Consider the following 21,370-nt stretch of genomic DNA (forward strand, 5'->3'; position numbering starts at 1 on the left):
TATACAATTTTTACACTATTTATTATACAATTTTATTATTCTTTTCCTTATGTGTATACCCCTCAACTTCGGTTCTTTCGGTACGCTCCTTGGAACCGGTATTTTGAGCGGGCTTCCATGTTCTATGCCTTCGATCCGCGACTCCGCATCCAACACATAATTTTTATTTAGAACTTCTTTATGTCGTTTTCTATTCTTATTTCCTCTGGAACCATGTTGCACTGTGCAACGCCCTGTACCAGCAAACTCCTGTTCATTATGTTAGTTGTATTTCGTTCCATTCTTATATTTCTTCTAGCTCTCGTATTATTATCGTGTGTGTCGCAGCCGAAAGACAGGCCTATCCGGGTCTTATTTTTTTTTACTATTTTGTGTATTAGTATGTTTGTCTGTGCCTCTATTAGTGTCCCCACATCCGGTATCTGCGTGTCACAGCTATTTGAAAATATATAAACTAGGTTTTTTTAAGTACTTGAATATAGCAAATACTATTAATATTTATTTTCAACATATCTTATTCTTCTTCAAATGGAAGGCATCCACTGCTTCTCCCACTACACTCAGCCTGTGTCACACTGACACAATTAGGCCAGCTTCGGTTTTAATACAGATTCACGGGTTCTAAAAACATAGGAGAGACAATTCGATGATAAGATTAGTCGAAGGAAACTTGGGCAGGTTAATTAGTTTGCACATAGAACTTTCTCGGTGGTAGCTTTACTTTATATAGGTATCTTACTTTTGGAGAGAGTAGCGATAAGGGCGCACATTATTCCGTGGTTGTTGTCTGCCAATAATGAGTGGAGAGAGATCGGTAATTGGATTTGGATGTCCGTAAGTCTGCAGTACAGTCTGGTAGTTAGTTGAAGTAGGCTAGGCCAATACGATGCATATGTTCTTATTTTCCATAGATATGTATATAACATAATTAATAGTTAATAAACAATCACATATTTGGTAAATTATAGTGGCAGGTATAGAAAAAAATACAATTTAACTTTTTCTACGGATTTTAATATATTATATATTATGAATACGTGGTGTTATTATTAACTTTTAATTTTCTTAACGTTAAATGTTTAACTTTCTATTTTATTTTTTTCTCTTAACCTTTATCACAATTTTGAAATTCGGTAACGTTACACATCGATTACATCTGAAACCAACAAAAACAATTGGGAGATACTCCCACTTAAGTATGGAAACACAACGAACACTTCACAACATCGAGATAGGCTTTTTTAATAATTGCTTATTCGTATTTCTTTATCAATTCCAATTGATGTGAGATATCTTATGTACACCTCTCAGCTCTTTGCTCAATCACACTCACATCTAATATATTACACAAATGCACTTACATGCCCATACGCACGCAAACCTTAATACTGTCAATAAAACAAATATATAAACAAATCATAATCCCATAACAATACATAAACCTTAACGGTAGACGTCTCACAAATAAAAAAAAATATATAAAAATTAATGCATATTAATAAGGGTGAGTAGATATGTGCCTAAAAAAATAAAATAAAGCTATTTACAAACTAACCGCAGTCATATGGTCCCCATGAACGGACGGGAGGGGGGACTATGGGGACGCATATTCCGGTAGGGCACCGCGGCCACGCCCTCTACCTCGGCCTCTTCCTCGGCCACGCCCCCTCCCACGTCCTCGTCACCTTCGTCCATCTGTCATTCCTGCTACCAAATCTGAAAAAGAAAAAGAAAGAACGCGTTTTAATTTAATCATCCAAACTATTAGCGTACAACAGATCAGGTCTCACCTATATTGCTGGTGGTCTTCTCCAAATAGGCGAGAGGTCCCTGCAACAGTCCGCCCGGACCCTGCTGACCGAATGGTGCTCTAGGACCACCCATGCCTTGCTGCTGCATGAACAGCGCTTGCTGCGGAGACACCATCCCCGGACCCACGGCGCCGCTGCTCATCCCAGCAGGAACCTAAAAATGAGTTGGCCTTTAGCGCTCTCGCTCCTCTTGCCGGGCGGCAAAGCGTTCAAAACAATGACATTGTGTCGAGTTCAGAATGACCGATTGCGATTGAAATAAAACTCAAAACGACGAGAAACATTTTTCAAAAATATTTATTACCTCCAAAAAAATAACAATCAAATATATATATAGAGATTTATCCTTATTTTACAATACCTATTTTGTTTTAATTTTTCTTTTGTTTGTAGTCATAAGACTTTCATTGTCAATAACAATGGGTAACAATGAACTCTATCCAATATCATATTTCATTTTTTATATGTATATATATAAATAAAATGTATTTTGTATAATTAAATATATTATTAGTAGCAGCTTTAGTATACACATAGTTTATCTTTTGTTTCATCAAAGGCACAATTGAGCAAAATTATGTTTTTTCTTCTTCACCTTTCTTCATCTTCTTCCAAAATAGATCATGTATATATATATACTTAATATACATACCAGAAAAAGAACGTTTCTACAGAATTTAAGAATAGAAAAACTCATGCTTGAAATCTACTCTCAAAGCTTTGGTATTTATCACAAGTTTGTACTATACTATCAATGAAACTAAATGAAAACCTGAGAAAGTCTTACAAGGAAAGAAAAAAGCAGTAAAGTAATTGGATTGAATCACTTGTTGCTATTGAAGAAAATAAGATTTATATTTTGTTTCCTATTTTTCTTTCTTCCTGTCCTTAACGTACTTAATGTTATATATATATATACTATCTTAATATATGTATATAATTTTAACGTCGATCTACCTGCATCTGCTGTTGCATTTGCTGTATCTGTTGTTGCTGCTGTAACTGTAGTTGCTGCTGTTGCTGTAATTGCTGCAATTGCTGTTGCTGCTGAATCTGTTGTTGCATGGTACTGGCCATGGTTGGCATCATGCTATTCGGTGTTTGATTACCAGGTATCTGGCAAATCGGACTTTGCGGAACCGAATTTCCATTATTACCTCCGCTGACCGCGCCTGGTGTAGATCCGCCCTGTGCTGGGCTCTTCGAGTAGCCCTGCAGATCAGCAAGCAGACCCTGCCACACTGCAATCTTATCATAGTGCCTCTTCAGCAGTTCATCCTTCCTGGATAGCTCCAATTTCAGCTCATTTATATCTTCCTTAACAACCATCTCAGGTTTAAGTGCAGAGAGTAAAAACCTCTTTTGCAGAAAGAAGGCTTCCATCTGTCTGGCCAGATCGATGAATCTGAGAGTGGTCTGCTCAACCTCCACACGAATCTCATCTTTATCTGTTGTTGGTACAGCCTCCTCTTTTGTCAGCACATTAAGGCAATGCTTTACAAAGTGGACAGAAATTATTGAGTACAATAATATATTAATTTATCAAACAATAGTGTGCCATACCTGAAAGGCCTCCTCGAATTCGTCGACTAAATTCCCGCTGCTGTTGGTTGGTGTGGCCATTGCTGACACAGGGGGCGAAGCCTCTTTCATTTGGAAAAACTATCTTCTTGTATACTCTTCGTTCTATATGATTTATACAATTTGCATTGTTTATACAATGACTGGCACAATAACGATTAATGTTTCTGATGTTTAACAATATACGACAAATAAGTAACAATTTTGATGGGCCCAAAACCGGCGCAACAACGGATAAACTTGTTCTGTACCGAAAACAAACGATTGCTGACGATAACATCCGAACTACCAAACAAGCATTATAAGTTACAATGCTACCAAGCACACAAACCAAAGAAAACTGTAGGTACCTGAAAGTTGCCTATAATCGATAAATTAGTGAATTAAAAAAATCAAAAATCTGTTATTCCCGATATGAAGTTGATTTGAACCTGAAAACCAACAAAAATTTGCGTGGGCAGATAAACTTGAAAGGGGGTAGAAAAAGGGCCAAGAGATTTATATCAATATTAATTGGTATAAATATTTTTATTATTAAAAATCTATTACTCTAAAGGCGAAGAATTAATTCTTCACAATTCCGCATAATTTTTCGAAATTTATTGTTTAGAAATTCGTAAATTGTTAATAAATTCAAATAATAATCTTATAATATAGGAAAAGGTTATTTTACAGAAATGGAATAGACTGTAAATAAATATATAACAATAAAGTTATACGTATAAATGTATAATTATTTCCTATTGACAACTTTCTGCATGTTTGTTAGAAAAGATTATTGATTTAGGTATCTAGGATTACGCGTTACTAAGATACGAACTATTGGCTACCGTATATATTGATCGTCCAAACTGCATATATTTTGAACATTGATGCCATCATTGAGTCAGTTCTCTTATTCCCTTGTTACTCGCTCAGCAAATAATTACAGAATTTCGTAAACTAAAGTATAAAACTTATTATATGATATTTAGAAGAAATTATTGAGAATATTGGTATGAATTGTACAATCATATATTAAACGTTCAAGAGGAACAGATAATAACTAATATATAATAGGGGCATCCTATGATACAGATATACAACCGGACAGCCGTTTTAATTTCGTCCTCTTTCGTGCCTATTTGTATAATGGGGGCGTCCTATTGCTGGAATCCATGATTCTCAGATTCATACAAATTCCCAAAATTTCTAACGGTCTATGTACCATTGTTTTCCTACAGCAGGTGTCGCTGCTGTAAATAATTTTATTCATGGATGCTCAACAATGTCGGTCAATGTCGGCGGATTCCGTAATGATCGTAGAACATTACCAACAGAGCAAAATTTAAAACATTTTCCATTCTGTAATAGATATATAAGACATACATTTTATTCTTATAAATAAATCTTATATTTTTTAAATTTGTTTGTTACTACGTGAGCAGGCGTACGAACAGGACATTGTTTTAAGGACAGGTTTTAGAAGAAAGATATCAAATGCATTATATAAACATAGATGGAGGTGGGTGTCAGTGATCGATTGTTTACCAATCGTGCTAAATGTTGTAAATTCCCTCGATCTACTGGTTTTGCAGAGGTTTCGACCTGATACCACGCTAATTATTGGTTAATTTTTGTAGACAGTAAAGGATCCCACCGATAAGCGACTGGCAAACGGGTCGACAGGACCCTGCCAAATGGGAAGGGGTTTCCAGAAGGAAGCTCATTATTGAAAGAAGAAGAAGAAGAAGAAATGTTGTAAAACATGCGATCATTTAATATTCACGAAACATTTATTTTTTAAGTACCGTTAAACAGTAATAACTTTGAAATTCCCGGCATGGATACTATAATAATTATTCTTGTTTTATTCGATCCAATTTGTTTGATATTATTTTGTTTTTCGATAAGATATAAATTCTATTATTCTTACTAATATAATTTTATAACAGCAAATCAAATAATATACTACTAAAATACATTTTTTGCACAGATCGTATAAGCCAAAACTGATTCATTTTATTTTCCAATTATCGTAATCAGACAACCAACTAAACATATCCAAAAAGGGAAGCGTCGATCAACAAACAAACATCTTGTCGTTGCACGCTATAGTAAGTTATAAGTAGAGTTAATACTACATAAGTTATATCTATTTTTACATATGAGAATAGGTGGAGAAAAAGGTTTATCCGAATGAATGTGGGTTTGGCGCCAAGCAACATCAAAGTCCGTCGACAGAGGTCGCCGTAGGAGGCGGAGGAACGTTAGCGAAGCGTCGAGTTTTTCCGGCAGGGAATGCCGTCAGGTTTTCAGCATAACGAAAACGCGTGAAAGCAAACGATCGGTGCGTGTCTATTTTTTTTTTCTGGTGTCGAACAACAGCGGGCTTTTCCACGAGGTTTTCCGATCCGCGAGCGGCAAAACATTTTCCGCGGGACGGCGCATGGCATGGCCTTGTTGTCAGTGCGCGCCCCACTTTAAGCGATCGGTGCCGCCGTTGCCTCTTCTTTTTTTTTCGTTTCCTCCCGTTTGCGAAATAATAATCGTCGATCGGATGCAATGAGCAGAGTTAATTAAAGATTGCGGCGGGAATGCGAATACTCTGTTCCTCGTTCCGCCTGAGGATCAGGACGACGCTTGGATTTACACCGAGGACTACGATGACCACGTAAAAAAAAGCAGTGGAAAAACGAACGAAAAAAAAAGAAAGAAAGAAAAAAAAACCAAAGAGAGAAAAAGAAACAAAACTCGTTAATTGTTCCTTGGTAACGTTCCGGTCCTCCATTATTATATTCTTGAAAGAGAGAGAGATAGGAGAGGTCGCGTTGGGTTGGTTGGCGTTGACCGGAAGCGTACGGACAGGGTGCGATTCGCGGAATTCTTTTCCAGTGGACGAAAGCGGGAATTTTCCGAGGGGCTGCTGGACAGGAGATGCACGGTGGAGGACTGGGACGACGGAACAGGCAAATCTGTTATACAACCGGGAGGGACGTCGCTGCGCCGTATGGTCGTATGGTTAGGTGGTAGCCATTTGCATGACCTCAGTGTAAAATCCATATTCCCGTGGAATCTCCTGGAATCTGGTGTTCGGCGACGGGCCGGAGGGAAAACGGTTTGCAGAAGGAAGCCGTCGAGCGACGGAGGACTGTTTCAATCTGTATTTCGACGCGTTGCCGTCGCGTCCCCGCGGAAAACGAGGATTTTTAGTCGAGATGACGCCAAGTGGGTGTAGACGCGGCCGCCATCATGGCAGTATGCGTCAAGCTTGGCAAGCGGGATTGTAGTGAGTGTTGCTGTGTGTGCGGTGTCGCTCTGGATTTTTCGGGATTTTTGCGTGGAATATTCATTGGGGATGTGCAGGTAAATGTCCACAATAATAATTAGCGTATGCCGCATGCGATCGGCGTTTGTAGGAGAAGCGGGCGACCGCCGAAACCCTTAAATTTACACGGATACGAACTCGGCTTTTGCCCCAAAGCCTAGACCGTAATCCCGCCATGTTTGTTGTACGGCTAGAGAACCTCGGTTTCGCCTAGTCGCAACCGTCGTTGCCCGCGAAAATCCACCGCGCCCGATCTATTCATCAACTATTTTCTCTCTGATTTAGGTTATTCGATAGTTTTCCCGCGTTCGTCCGTCAAATGCATTACCAGCGAACATGTTTAGTAGCGTCCGTTGTCTAACTACACGTACATCCCAGACAACAGCATATTTCCAAGGTCTCTCGATCTATGCATCTCTCTCTCTCCCTCACTTTGCATCCAACGCCAATGCAATAATAATAATATTTTATTTATACACACATACATACAAAGCGCACTTGAATCAGCTCCCAACAACTATAATATTCCAAGTGCCCGAGCTTGACTCCAATCTACCATCTAACTACATATGTAAACCAAGTCCTCGAAACAATCAACTTCCGGGGAGTCACACAGTGAAAGAGATTCTCACTAAAAATGTATATATATGTTCAGTCTGCATACTAGAATCAGAAATAAATCAAACAGTATCTTTTATTTACCATTTCTCCTACAATTTACTTATTCAATATAAGGAGCATTAAATCATAAATAACATTCATAAATTGAAATTCAAGCACGAGCACTCCATATGACAATCATTAAAAAGTTAATCAAGATATCTTTATGCAATATAAGACACATGCGTGTTTACTTGAATTTGATGTATGAAACAATTAAAATTGTAATATTTGCATCTACGATAATTTTTTTATCCTATTTATGTATTATCTCACAAATATTTCAAGGATTAAATAGATATTTATTTAAATCTTCTTAGATTTGTGTTATTTGTAAATCATCATTGAACAGCTAACTTTTCAATAAAAATTCAATTTGAAAAATCACAGTATTAAATTGACATGAACAATTCTTTACTTTTCACTTATGGTTTATTCATTTTGTAATCATTTTATGTTTTACAATAAATATTTCTACTTATTTTTGAATGTTTTCATGTTCTCAATATTCCACTAACCTCTACTTTGTTTTCTTACTAGTTTTATCAGAAATACTAACTAATATAATTATATCGGGCAGAAAGACCTATGGTCAATAGCTCTTTGCAATAGCAATTATATATATTTTGTTCCTTTTATTACTGTATATGTTTTTTTTGAACGACTAATGCAATAAAACTTATTATTATAATTATATCATAAATTTGTTACAAAACAAAATATGAATTAGATATTATATAAATGTAGAATTATTAAAAAAAGAATTTTTTTAAATTTTGTAATACATCAATTAGCTTACTTTTAAAGAAAAATTAAGGTAGATAAAAATATAAGCTTTATGTGATAAAAATGGAACAAATTATTAGAACTCATAAAACAGTGTTTAGATTTATTTAAAAATTGATATTTACCAATCCTAGAATTCATGATAATTTATAACAATCTATTTTTTATTCAGTTTGGAATATCCTTATACATTTATCTGTAAAAAATTATTACAAGTTACATGGTACATCATTTCAATAAGTCTGAAGACTTATTTCCAAAAATAACGAGTCTTTAATTATAACTTTAATTTTAAAATTATATTGTAACTTTCTAATACCTACTGTTATTTGCATCATTAGTGTGAATTTAAATTTCGAAAAAGTCGGGCGTATTTTGTTTGTTACATTAGGGGATGTGGATGTTTCATTGGGGGTGCATAAATTAACTACGTCTATAGTGAAGTGAAAGTTGTATATTTTAAATGCTGAAACTATTTTTTGATATATGCAATAGTAGTGCTGGTTGCCATAGTTTACAATTATTATATTTCATATTCCCTATATAAGATATTTATTATGTATTTACGGTGAAAATTGGCTCTATTTAATGCAGCGTTGCTTCTAGTATATAGTAACATCATAACAAACAGTGTCATCAATTCATTGAGTTTCGGTAATGAACGACGAATGTGAAAGCAATGAAATCCTTGGCCTTACACAATGCCCGCGTACACGACGAACTCGGGATCTTTTTTTTAACGTATATTTTCAATAGCAATGTATCGGCAATTTGTACATCAGATTTGTACATTTCGTCGTTTCAAACGTCGTCGAGCCTTGATGGTTTCGGAAGGAGGGCACTTCCGAGGCTGCAAAACTGTAATTACGATTGGCCATCGTTTTCTCTAATCCTCAATTATTGTTTTTTTTTGAGGGTCGTTAAAAGCCTTTTAAAATTCGGGTTTCTCTCGTTTATATGTGATTTATTTCCATTTAAATTATATTGTTAGTAGATTATTATTTTTGTTTTTATTTTGTTGCAGACCATGCGCCATTGCGATGTTTTAATATAGGACACTATAATGTCCCATAAGGGATATGCAGAAAGATTGTTATCTCGTTTGCATGCCAGCTGACTGTCAGGCACAGATCTGCCGTTTCCAGCTTATAGCATAAAGGTGAGCCATACGACACGTAAATGCTTTAAAATAAAACATGTTTATACTATTCCTCTTGTATTGTACTTAGTGAAATTGGGAAAAATTGACCATAGACGCGTTTGACCAGTTTTAGGGGTAGCGTTACAAGCCGCGCATGCCCGTAAACAGTATTTCTCTTTCTATTTTTTTTGAGCATCTTTTCTTCGGGGCGTCCCACCATTGTTTGGTTTTAGTGTTAATTTTGCTCACTTACCGGGACTGTTGTTCTAGTGCAATATGTTAATTTTACGCTTGTGATTCGTTAATATTGTTTATAATTTACTATGGTGTTCTGTTTTAAGTTTATATATATATTTATTTAGTAATTATTTATTTCTAGTGTAGTTAAAAGTGCAAATTGAAGATGAATTGCCAAGACCCTGATTTAGATAAACTCTGGGGTAAACGTTTTTTCTTTTCTATACACATAAATTATTATCTATTCAATCGTTTGCATCATGTTAGCTTATTTTGTACTTCTGTGTCCCTGTAACTGCAATCATTACAAAGCGAAAAGGGAAAACAGACACCTAATCGTCTAAAGATTATCAGTTAGGTAGAAGCATTTGCGCGCCATTTTTATTTTCATTTTACCCCAAGACTTTCAGACTTCCATTTATATATATACTAATAAGGAACCGATGTTATTACAGAGGCTACCTTTGGCGTCAACATGCAACAAGTCGAACCACCAATTCAAAATAATACGGTAAGTAATATTGAGTTCAGGAAATTGTATATTGTACTGTTTAAACTAAATTATGGCTATATACAACTCTCGACAGACTTGACATATAATTATAATCTCTGTTATCGTCTATTCAAATATCGTAGATGAGTCATGGAGATTAGGTCAATTCACTAGATTAGTAGTGTTGTTAATTGTATGTTGTTGTTTTGGTTTAGAACGGTGGAAAAATGGGTGATTCGATGAAGGAGAAGGAACCGTCACCGCGCGTGGACGAACCAGTAGAACCAGTCAATGGTATCGTACAGCCGAAGATAACGCCGCCACTGAGCCGGCCCGGCCGTGTTACGAATCAGCTGCAGTTTCTGCAGAAGACTGTGTTCAAAGCGGTATGGAAACATCAATTTGCTTGGCCTTTCCATCAGCCCGTAGATGCCAAGAAGTTGAACTTACCCGTACGTGCAATCATATTCTATTCACGTTAATTGTAGGGTTAATAATGTATGTTTATTTATGAATTTGAGCAGGATTACCACAAGATAATTAAACAACCCATGGATTTGGGGACAATCAAAAAGCGGCTGGACAATAACTTCTACTGGTCCGGAAAAGAGTGCATACAAGACTTTAATACAATGTTCACAAACTGTTATGTGTATAATAAACCCGGTGAAGACGTTGTGGTGATGGCACAGACGTTGGAGAAAGTGTTTTTGACGAAAGTAGCTGATATGCCCAAGGACGAATACACGGTCGATCTGCCTACGAAGGGTGGCGGCGTCAAAGGGAAGAAAGGTCGGGTGAGCGGTGGTGCTGGTACACCAGGAACCGGCAGGGGACGACCACCTGCGACCGTGTCTTCCACAGTGACGACTCCCGTGAACAATGCCGGTCTCCCGCTGGGTACGACGCCTCCAGCGACAGTTCCCGGCAGTACAGCAACGACGACCATTGCCCCGCCGCCTACGGCCGTGCCTATCGCGGCTGCAGCTGCAGTCGCCGCCGCCGCTGCTGCAGCTGCGACTGCCGCCGCCACCCATAGCTCTCTCCCGCAACAGATTCCACCGAGTGCTTACCACATGGCCCAGCCACTCGCCGGTCAAATAGAACAACCGAATTTGCCGCCGCAGGTGCTGCCCGGCACGGTTATGCCCCCTTCTCAACCTGCTAAAGTGAAAAAAGGTGTTAAAAGAAAGGCTGATACGACAACGCCTGGCGCCTCCGTTTTCGATTACAACACATCAATGGAATCCAAGTCTGCGAAAGTCTCGGCGCGTCGCGAGTCCGGCAGACAGATCAAGAAGCCCATCAGACCCGAGATGGACGGTCTTGTCCCATACAATCAACCAAATATTTCGCCCCTGATGGCCAACATCCCAAATACTCTGCAGCACCCATCGCATAAAGCTAAGGATAAACTCAGCGAGGCCCTCAAGTCTTGCAACGAAATATTGAAGGAGCTCTTTTCCAAGAAGCACTCTAGCTATGCATGGCCTTTCTACAAGCCCGTCGATGCGGAACTTCTGGCTCTGCACGACTATCACGAAATCATAAAGAAACCCATGGACCTGGGTACCGTCAAGCAGAAGATGGACTCTCGGGAGTATCGTACAGCACAAGAATTTGCGCTTGACGTCAGACTGATATTCACGAATTGCTACAAGTATAATCCGTCGGATCACGACGTCGTAGCTATGGCTCGTAAGCTCCAGGATGTGTTCGAAATGAAGTTCGCAAAGATTCCGGACGAGCCCATGAACAGGATAAACGCGAACGCTAAGTCCGACTCTAGTTCATCCGGGTCGTGTTCAGAGTCTTCTAGTGATACCGAAGATTCGGAGGAAGAGCGCGACAAGCAAATTAAGTTGATGAAAAAAGAGGTAATGTTATTATTATATTCAAAATGACTTCTTGTATTAATTGTTTTGTGTTTTTTTGAGTAGTTGTTTGCCATGCAGGAGCGCATTAGTAAATTGATGGAGGAGAGCGATAAGAAGAAGAAAGAGAAAAAGAAGAAGGATAAGAGCAAGAAGATGGTAGCAAATTGCAGTAGTTTGGGTAAGCCGGGAGCCATAGCCAAGTCGAACTCCATTATCACCGACAGCGTTGACGACAGCATAGCCAGCGTGGTGTCTGGGGCAGATCTCAAGATGGGAACGGGAGACGTGCATCATCCCGCCACCGGAAAGTCCCTGAACATGCACCACACGATGGCGGCTGCCGCCAACGCTGCTACAAAACCACCTAAGAGTAAAGGTGAGATCACACCACGTAGAGCACGTTGTTACTACTTTTTATGTTGCACGCGCGTTGCTACTGGTGTCGGTTTTGCTTTATTTCATATTATTCAAACGCATGTAATTCTCAATATCCAGTTTTTAAAGCACCAATATCAAAATACAAGACATTTTGTTTTTTTATGAAATATCTAAATTTCTTAAAAAATTATTGAATCGGTAAAATTGACTTTTTTAAAATATACATCAATTTTAGTTAACTAACAATTTATTTTTTTGATACTTTATCTTCTTTGCATTGTTAGAAGCGTATGCTGATATTAGTCTGCTCATTAATATTTATATACTATGCATTTTATTTTTGTAGTGAGCTTTTGTTGCACCTTACAGTATCAGAAATTTCATTAACAATATAGTGTAGCTTTACTATTTTATGGTTGCAAGCATGTCTGATACTTGTGCATACCTATTTATTATATTTAATATATCTTTTGTGTTTTTTAGGAGTGAGGGGACCAAAGCCCGCGGGACCAAACGCTAGTGGAAAAAGACCCAAAGCGAACAACAAACCGGGTGGCGGCAGGAAAAAGACGCCGACTGTTCAACCGGTCGCCTTTGACTCCGAAGATGAGGACAACGCTAGGCCAATGTCTTACGACGAGAAGAGACAGTTGTCCCTTGATATTAATAAATTACCAGGTACGTTAAACTATTTGTTTTTTTAAAATTTTGTGGCATGAGTGATATTTTTGTCTATTTGTTTTATAGGTGATAAGTTGGGCAGGGTTGTGCATATTATTCAGTCGAGGGAGCCATCGCTGCGAGACTCAAATCCAGACGAAATCGAGATAGACTTTGAGACGCTAAAGCCATCGACTTTACGCGAGCTCGAGAGTTACGTCGCATCCTGTCTACGTAAAAAGCCACGTAAGCCTTACTGTAAGTTCCGCTTACACACACGAAAACCACCCAAAAGTAGCCAACAAAACACAAAACAACAAAAAATTCATTGAGTGCTACGTGGCGTATGTGATTGGAACTATACACACATTTTCTAAGCATGGTAGAACATTTGTTACTCGATTTTCATTTCTTTAAGGTTATGGGTCTCAATTTAAAGGACTCTTTACCAGTTGCATTTCTGTTAATCAATCTATTTAAATAATAATAGTTTGACGGCTGTATATGCAACTGTTAAAATCGAGTCGTTGATAAAATCAAAACATTCTTATTCTAGCATGCTGTAACATGTGTATTTATAATTTGTATTTCTTTCGTTAATTGGTGGACTTCTTTAGTTTCATTCAAGAAACATTTAGTAGTGTTAGATAATCGATGTAAACTTGGCGGTATGTGTGTAATAAGAGAGTATGAAAGTGGAATATTTTCAAATGTTGTAGAGCGTTAATTTATTTATATATTCTCTTACTGCATCCATATCTTAAATGTTGTCTTAAGGGAGAAACAGAGTAATGTGAATCTTCTTATTTCTGTTTTCTGGATATATTTTTGTTTGATTAGAAATTTTCGAAAACATCACTAGTTCTTAGTCGGCGATGATGTTATGAATTTATGTATATGGTTTTATAGATAAGAAAATGCCGGGTAAATCAAAAGATGAACAAATGGCGGAAAGGAAACAGGAATTGGAGAAGAGACTTAGCGATGTTAATGATAAAATCGGAAATGTTAACAAAAAGGCGCCCAAGAAAGGTAATAATGACATACAAGCAGTCACAACAAGAAAAAAACATAGACAATTAGGGGCTTCTTTCATATTTGTTTTGTTTTGTTTTCTAGTTGTCTAGCATGAACTGTCTTAAATCATTCTTTTTTCTTTATTAAATTTCTTTAATATTCATCACGATTAATGTTTATCTTTTAATTTGTCATAGACGATGGCAAGGTTGATGCAACCGGAGCCAGTGGTGGACCATCTGGAAGGTTATCCTCGAGTTCGAGCAGTTCAGACACGGACAGCAGCACCTCCAGCATGTCCAGCAGTTCAAGTGATTCCAGCGACAGTGAAGCAGGTTAGCTCTTTTTAACAGATTGAAACAGAAACGAAACTATTTAAGCAAAAATACAAAAAGAGGAACTTTCCCCCATCACATAAATGAAAATACAGATTTATATAAAAACAAAAAACATAAAATTATAACTTAGTCATGAAACAACAGACATTTCATGAAAAAGAGAATTGTTTCTATTCAGTTCTCGCGGTAGATAAATTCTTTTGAACAAAGAAAGTACGCGCACTTGTATTATATACATACATCATTTCGTTTATTTTTTTTAAATTTTATTTTTAATTAATATTAATAATTAAAGTTATACTTTTTATTTTATTCTGTTAACTATATTAATAACGGCGTGGTTGTGGCTTTTGTTATTCTAGTTTATATTGTAGACTTTATTTTTTTTTAAATTCATTTTTTATTTTCTATTTGATAAAGTGCCATTCTCGTCCACTTGTATTATAGAAATTACGTTGAAACATATTTAAGAAAAGAACTACATAAAATCGTCCATTGTTCGTTTCTATTCGTTTCTTCTCGCAATAAGTAATTCGCGCAACTGCGGATCAACTCGTGTGTAGTCTGAAGCAATTAACTTCTGTTTGCGTAAAAATCGCGGCTTATACGATATTATGTATTTGTGTTCATTAAGAGATAAACAAATTAATATGAATTAATTAAGCGTAATTAGAGAGCGTGTGCAAGGTTTAGTTTTTAGAGATTGTTTGACTAAAAAAAAATAATGAAAATAAACGAAACGAATGAATTTGGCGAATTTGAGCTTCGTGAAAACAGTTTTGTTTAGCATTTCCAAATTTCAATTTTACCGTTTGCATTGAACGTATGGAACTGAAACAATTCTTTCGAATGCATCTGAGATACATGCATTCGGCTCTACGCCGCGCGTGGGCGTACAAAAAGAGTAAAATTTAAGTAAACAAAGTGTACATAGTGTTTTTTTTGTTTATATCTAATATGGTTATTATATATGCTGTGTACTTCCTATTATAAGGAGAAACACGAATTTTATGGTACATGTATATAGTAAAATCTTTTGAAGCCGCGAAAATACACGTGAGAGTATTTCCTTCGATTAAAATCGCGTGCATTTTCTAAATATCTGTTAATTTTTCTCTTATGTAAATTCATTCGGGAAAACGTTCACTTGTATTTTCGCGGATTTTCATTCACCTAGAATCAAGAAAAGGCAATTTGAACGATGACAGAATTGTGTTCTTGTCGAGGCTTTCCTTGCTCGTTAGTAATTAGTGATTCTTTTAAAGAAGAAGAAAAAAGAAAGGAAACTGAAAGTTTTAATTTTATTTTCGATTTATAATTTAGCCGTACTTCGTAAGTTCTTTGTTTCTATATTTAATGATAACATAATACAAAAATATGGTATAACGATAAGACGATGGAGGGCAAGGAAAGTTTCTGTAATTGTTCGTTTCAATAGTTTTATGTTTTGTTTTTTCTTTATTTAAATATAGGTGCCTTGATATATATTTTTTGTATTTTATAAACAAAGTGTTTTTTGTTTACTTGGTATTTATATATATATGATAATTATGGTGATGAAACGGGGGCATCTTGGATCCTCTAGAAAACCAAACAAAAAAAAACATCTAGCAAAATCCAGGGGATCCAAATATTTTCTTCTTTCGTATTTATGATTTCTGAATAGTATTATTATTATTGAAATGAAACGTTTTTTATGCTTAAAGCCACTCTAAACTCGGCGGAAAGTTATTTTTCTCTCGCTGTTTGATTTTTGTTTGCTTAAAGTCTTCAACTTATACCGAAACGCAATGGTGCTGTGTTATTTATGTAGAAACAATGTTTCGTGCCAGTTTAGAGTGGTGAAAATGCCTTGAGTGCACAAAATGTGTGGAGTCTGGCAGCTATGGACCGGCCATACAGTCAGTAGGTCTTTTTGTTCGTTTATTTTTTTTATTTACCTATTATTATTTTTAAACAAGGAACAAAAAGATATAGATGTTAATTTATTTTATATTATTATTTTATTATTATTATTTATCGATTACTTAACTTAAAGATTTAACAAAAAAGGAATAGTACGATCATAGCAATAACAACGAATTTTACTTTAATTAACTACGGCAAGCAAGATTTTCCAGCAGGGTGTGATTTATTTTATTTTTTTATTTATTTATTTTTCGTTATTTTTTTTTCTCTCTCTCTATCTCCCCAATAAATGCAGACAATGTGTGTGGCGGCTGTCTCGTCAACTCATTTCTTAATCATTCAGTAGATTGCGTAACTTATTATTAGTTTGCTTACGATATGTAATCCGACAATCGTTGAATTCACTATTTGTTATCAGTTCAATTACTGTATGGTTGAGGTGTGTAATATTCCGATTCATTTTGTAATTGTTTTTTTATTTATTTTTTTCAATTTTCAAATTCCCCCTTTCATTTTTTTTTGTTTTTATTATATGATTTTCTCTTGTTTTTGGCTGTGGCGCTGGCCTCCATCCACATTGTTTGTACTCAAGCAGCGTAAAAAAAAGAAAGAATATTTAAGGAAACTTTTTTTTTAATTATTATTTTTTTGGTTTACTAAGTATATTTTTTGTTTGTTTTATTGAGTTATTGTTTTTACAAATCAATGGCAACATGACTTATTTAGAGGCAAGTCTGAGATGTTCTTTACTTTACTCACTCTCGTTTTATTTTTACTCTTATTATTATTTTGAAATTGGTTTTTAATTAATTTGTCTCTATTATATTACTATTATTTTTAAACTTAATCCTAACACATTTAATAATCAAAAAGCAACAAATTATTATTATTATTATATAAGTGAATCTATTTCATATCATAAAATTCTGTTGTGATGTAAAATGTATATAAGTTTATTTTTCTTTTGTAGTTCTCACACTCTACTGATTTTTTTGTTTGTTCTTTCAATCTATTCTCTTCTTAAACTTCTAGACTTTTTAAACTTAAAACATGAATTCATCACTTGTTTTTTATATACTTTATTAGTTGTAATTTTAGTAATATATATACTATATATATATACACAAATGCAGTATGGTTGTACATACTTTGATTATTGAATATTATTTTATTTTTCACATTTTATCAGTTGATGAGCGTTTAGTTGCACACTTTGTAATTTCGAAAGAACTTGTTTATTATACATAATACTATATACATATTTGTTTATATGTAGTTTTTTTTTATCAAATCATTATAAATATTTAATATGTCCCATATTATTATTTTTCTCTCAGTTCAGTTTGGTCATTTATTCGTATGTTATTATTCAGACTAAGTGATACATATAGTAAATATGAATATATATGTATACAATAGTTTTGTATTTATGTAAAAGCTATGTAAATAAGTTCTGAAATCTTCATTATTAAGCATCTTGCCTCTCGTAGGTTGTTTGTTCCCTTCATTTATTATTCTATTTCGATTAATTATTTTTACTTTATTTTCGCATTACTTTTTAATTCTACAACAAAAATATTATATAAATATTAATATAAGTCGTATTCATGAAATTTGTAAAAAAGAAAATTATATATATTATAAATATATAAATATAACAAATGTTAAGAGTAAGTGAAATATGTCAACAAAAAAAAACAATATTATTAATGAATGAATTGAATATAAAAATTTATTATATAAAAAATAAACAAAAGAAAAATTGGTTGTTATTGCTTTGATTCGAATATCGTTCTCGCGGTTGTTAATTATTTTCTACTTGTACTACGCTCTACACAACTGCTGTAAATCAAGTAAGTGTGCACTCAAGGTCCATAGCTAGTCATGTAAGTGGCTTAGTTTATTTTACTAAAGTTTTAGAATTTGTAGGTGGAGTTAATAGGCCTCCCAAGAAGAAAACGAAGAAATCTCCTAATCCGGCCGCAGCTGCAAATAATACAGTGGTAAGCAGTTGATTTGCATTTCAATCATTCTACTTCGTAGTCTAAACATATTTTAAAAAATGCTGACTTTGCCTATGATAGCCGTTACAGAAAACACCACATGAACAACCTTCCACTCAACAACAAGTACCGCCTCCACCACAACAACAACCCCAACAAGCGGTTCCACCTCAGCAGATTCCAGCCGTGAATAATTCGGTTATAAACAGTGTGCCGCCGCAAATATCGCCCGTGGCCGCGACGAATCACGTGTCGGCTAAACCTAACGCTACAAACAACAGGAAACCATCCATAACAAATGACATTAAGCCTCTTATTGAGCAGGAACAGTCGCATACGATCACGCCGCCTACGGTGCCCCAGCCACCGAAGCCGGTTGCTCTGCCAACACCATCTCCAGACAAACCTAAGCCTTCTATAATATCACCATGCACGAACACTTTCACTGATCCCTTGGAGCAATCCTTGGCCAGCCTGGAAAGAGCGATGATCAAGAACGAGCCGCTAGATAGCCTGAATTCCGGCATGGTCCAAATGCCTCTGATGCATAGCTTGGGCATGTCCTGCAATCCTAATCAGAAACCTGCAATGTTACAGCAATCAGGAGTGCCGCAACAACAACAGCAGCCTCCATCCAGCATGGGTTTGGACGCAATTGGCAACATGCCGCCCACTTCAATGATGCCTGCCAATTCCATGATGCACTCCTTAGCCGTCCATCCGTCCCTCGACCACGACATCCCGTCTTTGATCACACCCACTTCGCAGGCTATGCTGCACACCAACAATAACGGCTTCGGCAATATTAAGCACGATTACATCGGTTCTATGAACAACGGCCTTTCGTCTTTGGGTGGCGTACCAATGAATATAACAATGTCGTCGATATTCGATAACATTCCACCGGTCAACAATGTTGGCGTAGTGAAGAAAGAGTTGCCCGTGATCCAGCCCAAACCAATCGAAGAGCTAATCGAACCGCTGAACGTTCCAGGAAACATGAGCATGGATAAAAAGTTGACTCCGCCTGAGCAGAAACATCAGCAATCATTCTCGATGTCTAGCAGTGGCCCTGGGGCACCTGGCGGTCAAAACTATAAATCCAAACATGAGCCAAACATGAAGAGCTCATGGTCAAGCTTGGGACAATCTAATTCTCCGCAAAACAGCAACCAGGGTGGTAGCAGTCGGCAATTTGTGTCGGACAGCTTCAAAGCTTTCCAAAAGCAGGCTAAAGAGAAGGCGGATAGGGAAAAGGCTAGGTTGGAGAGCTTGGAGATGAAGCGGCAGCAAAAGGAGCAGGCGGAGAAAGAGCGTATGCGGATGGAGAACGAGCGAAGACGAGAGCGCGATGAGGAAGATGCATTAGAGAAAGCCAGGTATGTGGTCTGCATGTGTTAAGAATAGTGTTAGAGAGTATTAATAGTAGCTTCGTGAGCAGGAAAGCTGTGGCTGAACAGAAGCAACCTATACCCGCTTCGAGGGTTGATGAGTTGAGATCCTCTCCCGGAGAGGATAGCATATCGCCGGGCAGTCAAAGCTCTGGTTCCGATAGGACGGAGAGGGAACGACAGAGGTTACGCGAACAGGAGAGGAGGAGGCGAGAGGCGGTAAGTGCTACGCTTATAAAAACATATATTATTTAAGTTTGCATCGAATAGATGTATTGAACGTTTAACCGCGGCCCTAAAAGGCGAAGACATTTACTTGATCATAATTTGAGGAGATGTGGAAGGAGATGGATTAAATTGGGTTGTTATTTTCAGATGGCGAATCAGATAGACATGAACATGCAAAGTGATCTTATGGCCGCATTCGAAGGTTCCTTATAATGGACCATATCCAATGGAAAAGCTTGTATGATAATTGAAATTCAGGAATACAGAGAGAAAGTAAACAAATTTAAACAAAACATAATGTGTTGTGTGCGTATGCTCAAACTAGAGAACGAAGCAAAACGAGAAAATAAACTTCATTCATTTTTTTGGTTGAGGCTTCCAGACGTTCATGTGCAAACTGAACAAATCAGAGAAAAGTTTAATAATTTTGTATATTAATTAATGTGTTTAATTAAGGTGCGTGGTCGATGACGATAATGAGAGGTAAAGCAGAAGGGGGCATACGCCCTTAAAGAAGACGTATATATATATATATATAGGATAATATGTAGTTTTTTTTATATATAAGTTTTGATGAATTAATTTAAAAAAATAATGATAATATATTTATATATATATATATGAAACAAATATATATATACATATTTAAGGGACTTGTACATAGTAAAATATCTTTGTTTATACCGTAGACATGTATATATATACACACACATAAATATATATATACATACATAGATGTACATAACTTATTATATGTTGGGTTCAAGCACATTGTATAATGATGATGGTTAAAAGAAGTGTTGAGGATAAATGGATGTGGCCTTGCACAAAACGCAAATATCCAATGCAATTATTATTTATTATATATATATATACATATATGCATTTTTTTTAGTTTAATTATTATTTATTGTTTTAGTTTTTTCCTCTATATATATATATATTTTTTTTTTGCAATCTGTAATAATTTTTATTATTTTGTTGTAATCGGCATGAGGAACACGGCGTCTTTGGAGATTTGGGTGGGTCACAGTTTTCTTTACTTTATTTTCGTTCGTATGTTATTACATGGATGTTTGCGTGATGTTGTTCGACGGCGCACCGCTCCCCCTCGACCATCACTACTGTTGATAATATTTAATATAAATATATTGAAGAAACATAATATTTTCCCCCCTCATACCGACGAGACACTTGTGAGGAAGATGTCTGCTCTACACGCAGATGCTTATTTATATAAATATTTACGTATATCGCTATCTGTGTGTAGCATATACAGTGCTGCCATTCAATTAGTTAACCATAGATTTATAATGTAATAACTTTGGGTGAGAACGATCGATGGAAACTGTTCTTCCTTCAGTGTTTCATATTTTATTCATTATTTTATTATTATTAACATATTTTTATTTACTTATCGGAAGAAGATGATGAGGAGGAGGAGGTAGAAGAAGAATACAAAACAAATATAGAAAAAGATAATTGAGCAGGGTGGAGACGAAAGAAACTATTATTACTATTATTATGTTTATGATATCATAGTTTAGATGTGTA

At 36.1% G+C, this 21,370-nt stretch overlaps 2 protein-coding genes across 8 annotated transcripts; one reads left to right on the plus strand and one right to left on the minus strand.

The window, feature by feature from the left end:
• Nucleotides 1-1,083: 1,083 nt before the first annotated feature.
• Nucleotides 1,084-3,669, minus strand: LOC108566845 (mediator of RNA polymerase II transcription subunit 28-like). The gene is made up of 4 exons (XM_017926924.1): nt 3,375-3,669; nt 2,769-3,305; nt 1,791-1,965; nt 1,084-1,716 (listed from the first exon to the last, which is right to left on the minus strand). Exons 1-4 carry the CDS (start codon nt 3,462-3,464, stop codon nt 1,682-1,684), a joined length of 837 nt encoding a protein of 278 aa, XP_017782413.1. The 5' UTR covers nt 3,465-3,669; the 3' UTR covers nt 1,084-1,681.
• A 1,911-nt stretch (nt 3,670-5,580) lies between these two features.
• On the plus strand, nt 5,581-20,347 carry LOC108566888 (bromodomain-containing protein 2-like). 7 transcript variants are annotated; one of them, XM_017926997.1, is made up of 15 exons: nt 5,581-6,737; nt 9,170-9,304; nt 9,666-9,726; nt 9,979-10,034; nt 10,232-10,468; nt 10,541-11,893; nt 11,957-12,269; nt 12,755-12,949; nt 13,019-13,177; nt 13,841-13,963; nt 14,146-14,283; nt 18,115-18,197; nt 18,288-19,576; nt 19,624-19,807; nt 19,964-20,347. In XM_017926997.1, the coding sequence occupies exons 3-15, from the start codon at nt 9,690-9,692 to the stop codon at nt 20,027-20,029; spliced, it is 4,233 nt and encodes a 1,410-aa protein (XP_017782486.1). In that variant the 5' UTR covers nt 5,581-6,737; nt 9,170-9,304; nt 9,666-9,689; the 3' UTR covers nt 20,030-20,347. The 7 variants fall into 7 exon arrangements, with proteins under 7 accessions (XP_017782486.1, XP_017782482.1, XP_017782483.1 ...); XM_017926993.1 differs by having other exon boundaries at nt 5,584-6,737; nt 18,279-19,576; nt 19,964-20,346; XM_017926994.1 differs by having other exon boundaries at nt 5,584-6,737; nt 18,279-19,576; nt 19,627-19,807; nt 19,964-20,346.
• The last annotated feature ends 1,023 nt before the right edge of the window (nt 20,348-21,370 follow it).

Source organism: Nicrophorus vespilloides, unplaced genomic scaffold (genome assembly GCF_001412225.1).
Source record: "Nicrophorus vespilloides isolate i.1.1-1 unplaced genomic scaffold, Nicve_v1.0, whole genome shotgun sequence".
NCBI classification, from domain to species: Eukaryota; Metazoa; Arthropoda; class Insecta; order Coleoptera; family Silphidae; genus Nicrophorus; species Nicrophorus vespilloides.

Coding starts and splice junctions, on each gene's coding strand:
- LOC108566845 (XM_017926924.1), bottom strand. CDS start 3,464: ATGAAAGAGGCTTCGCCCCCTGTGTCAGCAATGGCCACACCAACCAAC. Junction 1,966..2,768: donor AAATGCAACAGCAGATGCAG/GTAGATCGACGT, acceptor ACTCATTTTTAG/GTTCCTGCTGGGATGAGCAG. Junction 1,717..1,790: donor GAAGACCACCAGCAATATAG/GTGAGACCTGAT, acceptor TTTCTTTTTCAG/ATTTGGTAGCAGGAATGACA.
- LOC108566888 (XM_017926993.1), top strand. CDS start 9,690: ATGAATTGCCAAGACCCTGATTTAGATAAACTCTGGG. Junction 10,035..10,231: donor CACCAATTCAAAATAATACG/GTAAGTAATATT, acceptor GTTTTGGTTTAG/AACGGTGGAAAAATGGGTGA. Junction 14,284..18,114: donor TTCCAGCGACAGTGAAGCAG/GTTAGCTCTTTT, acceptor CTAAAGTTTTAG/AATTTGTAGGTGGAGTTAAT.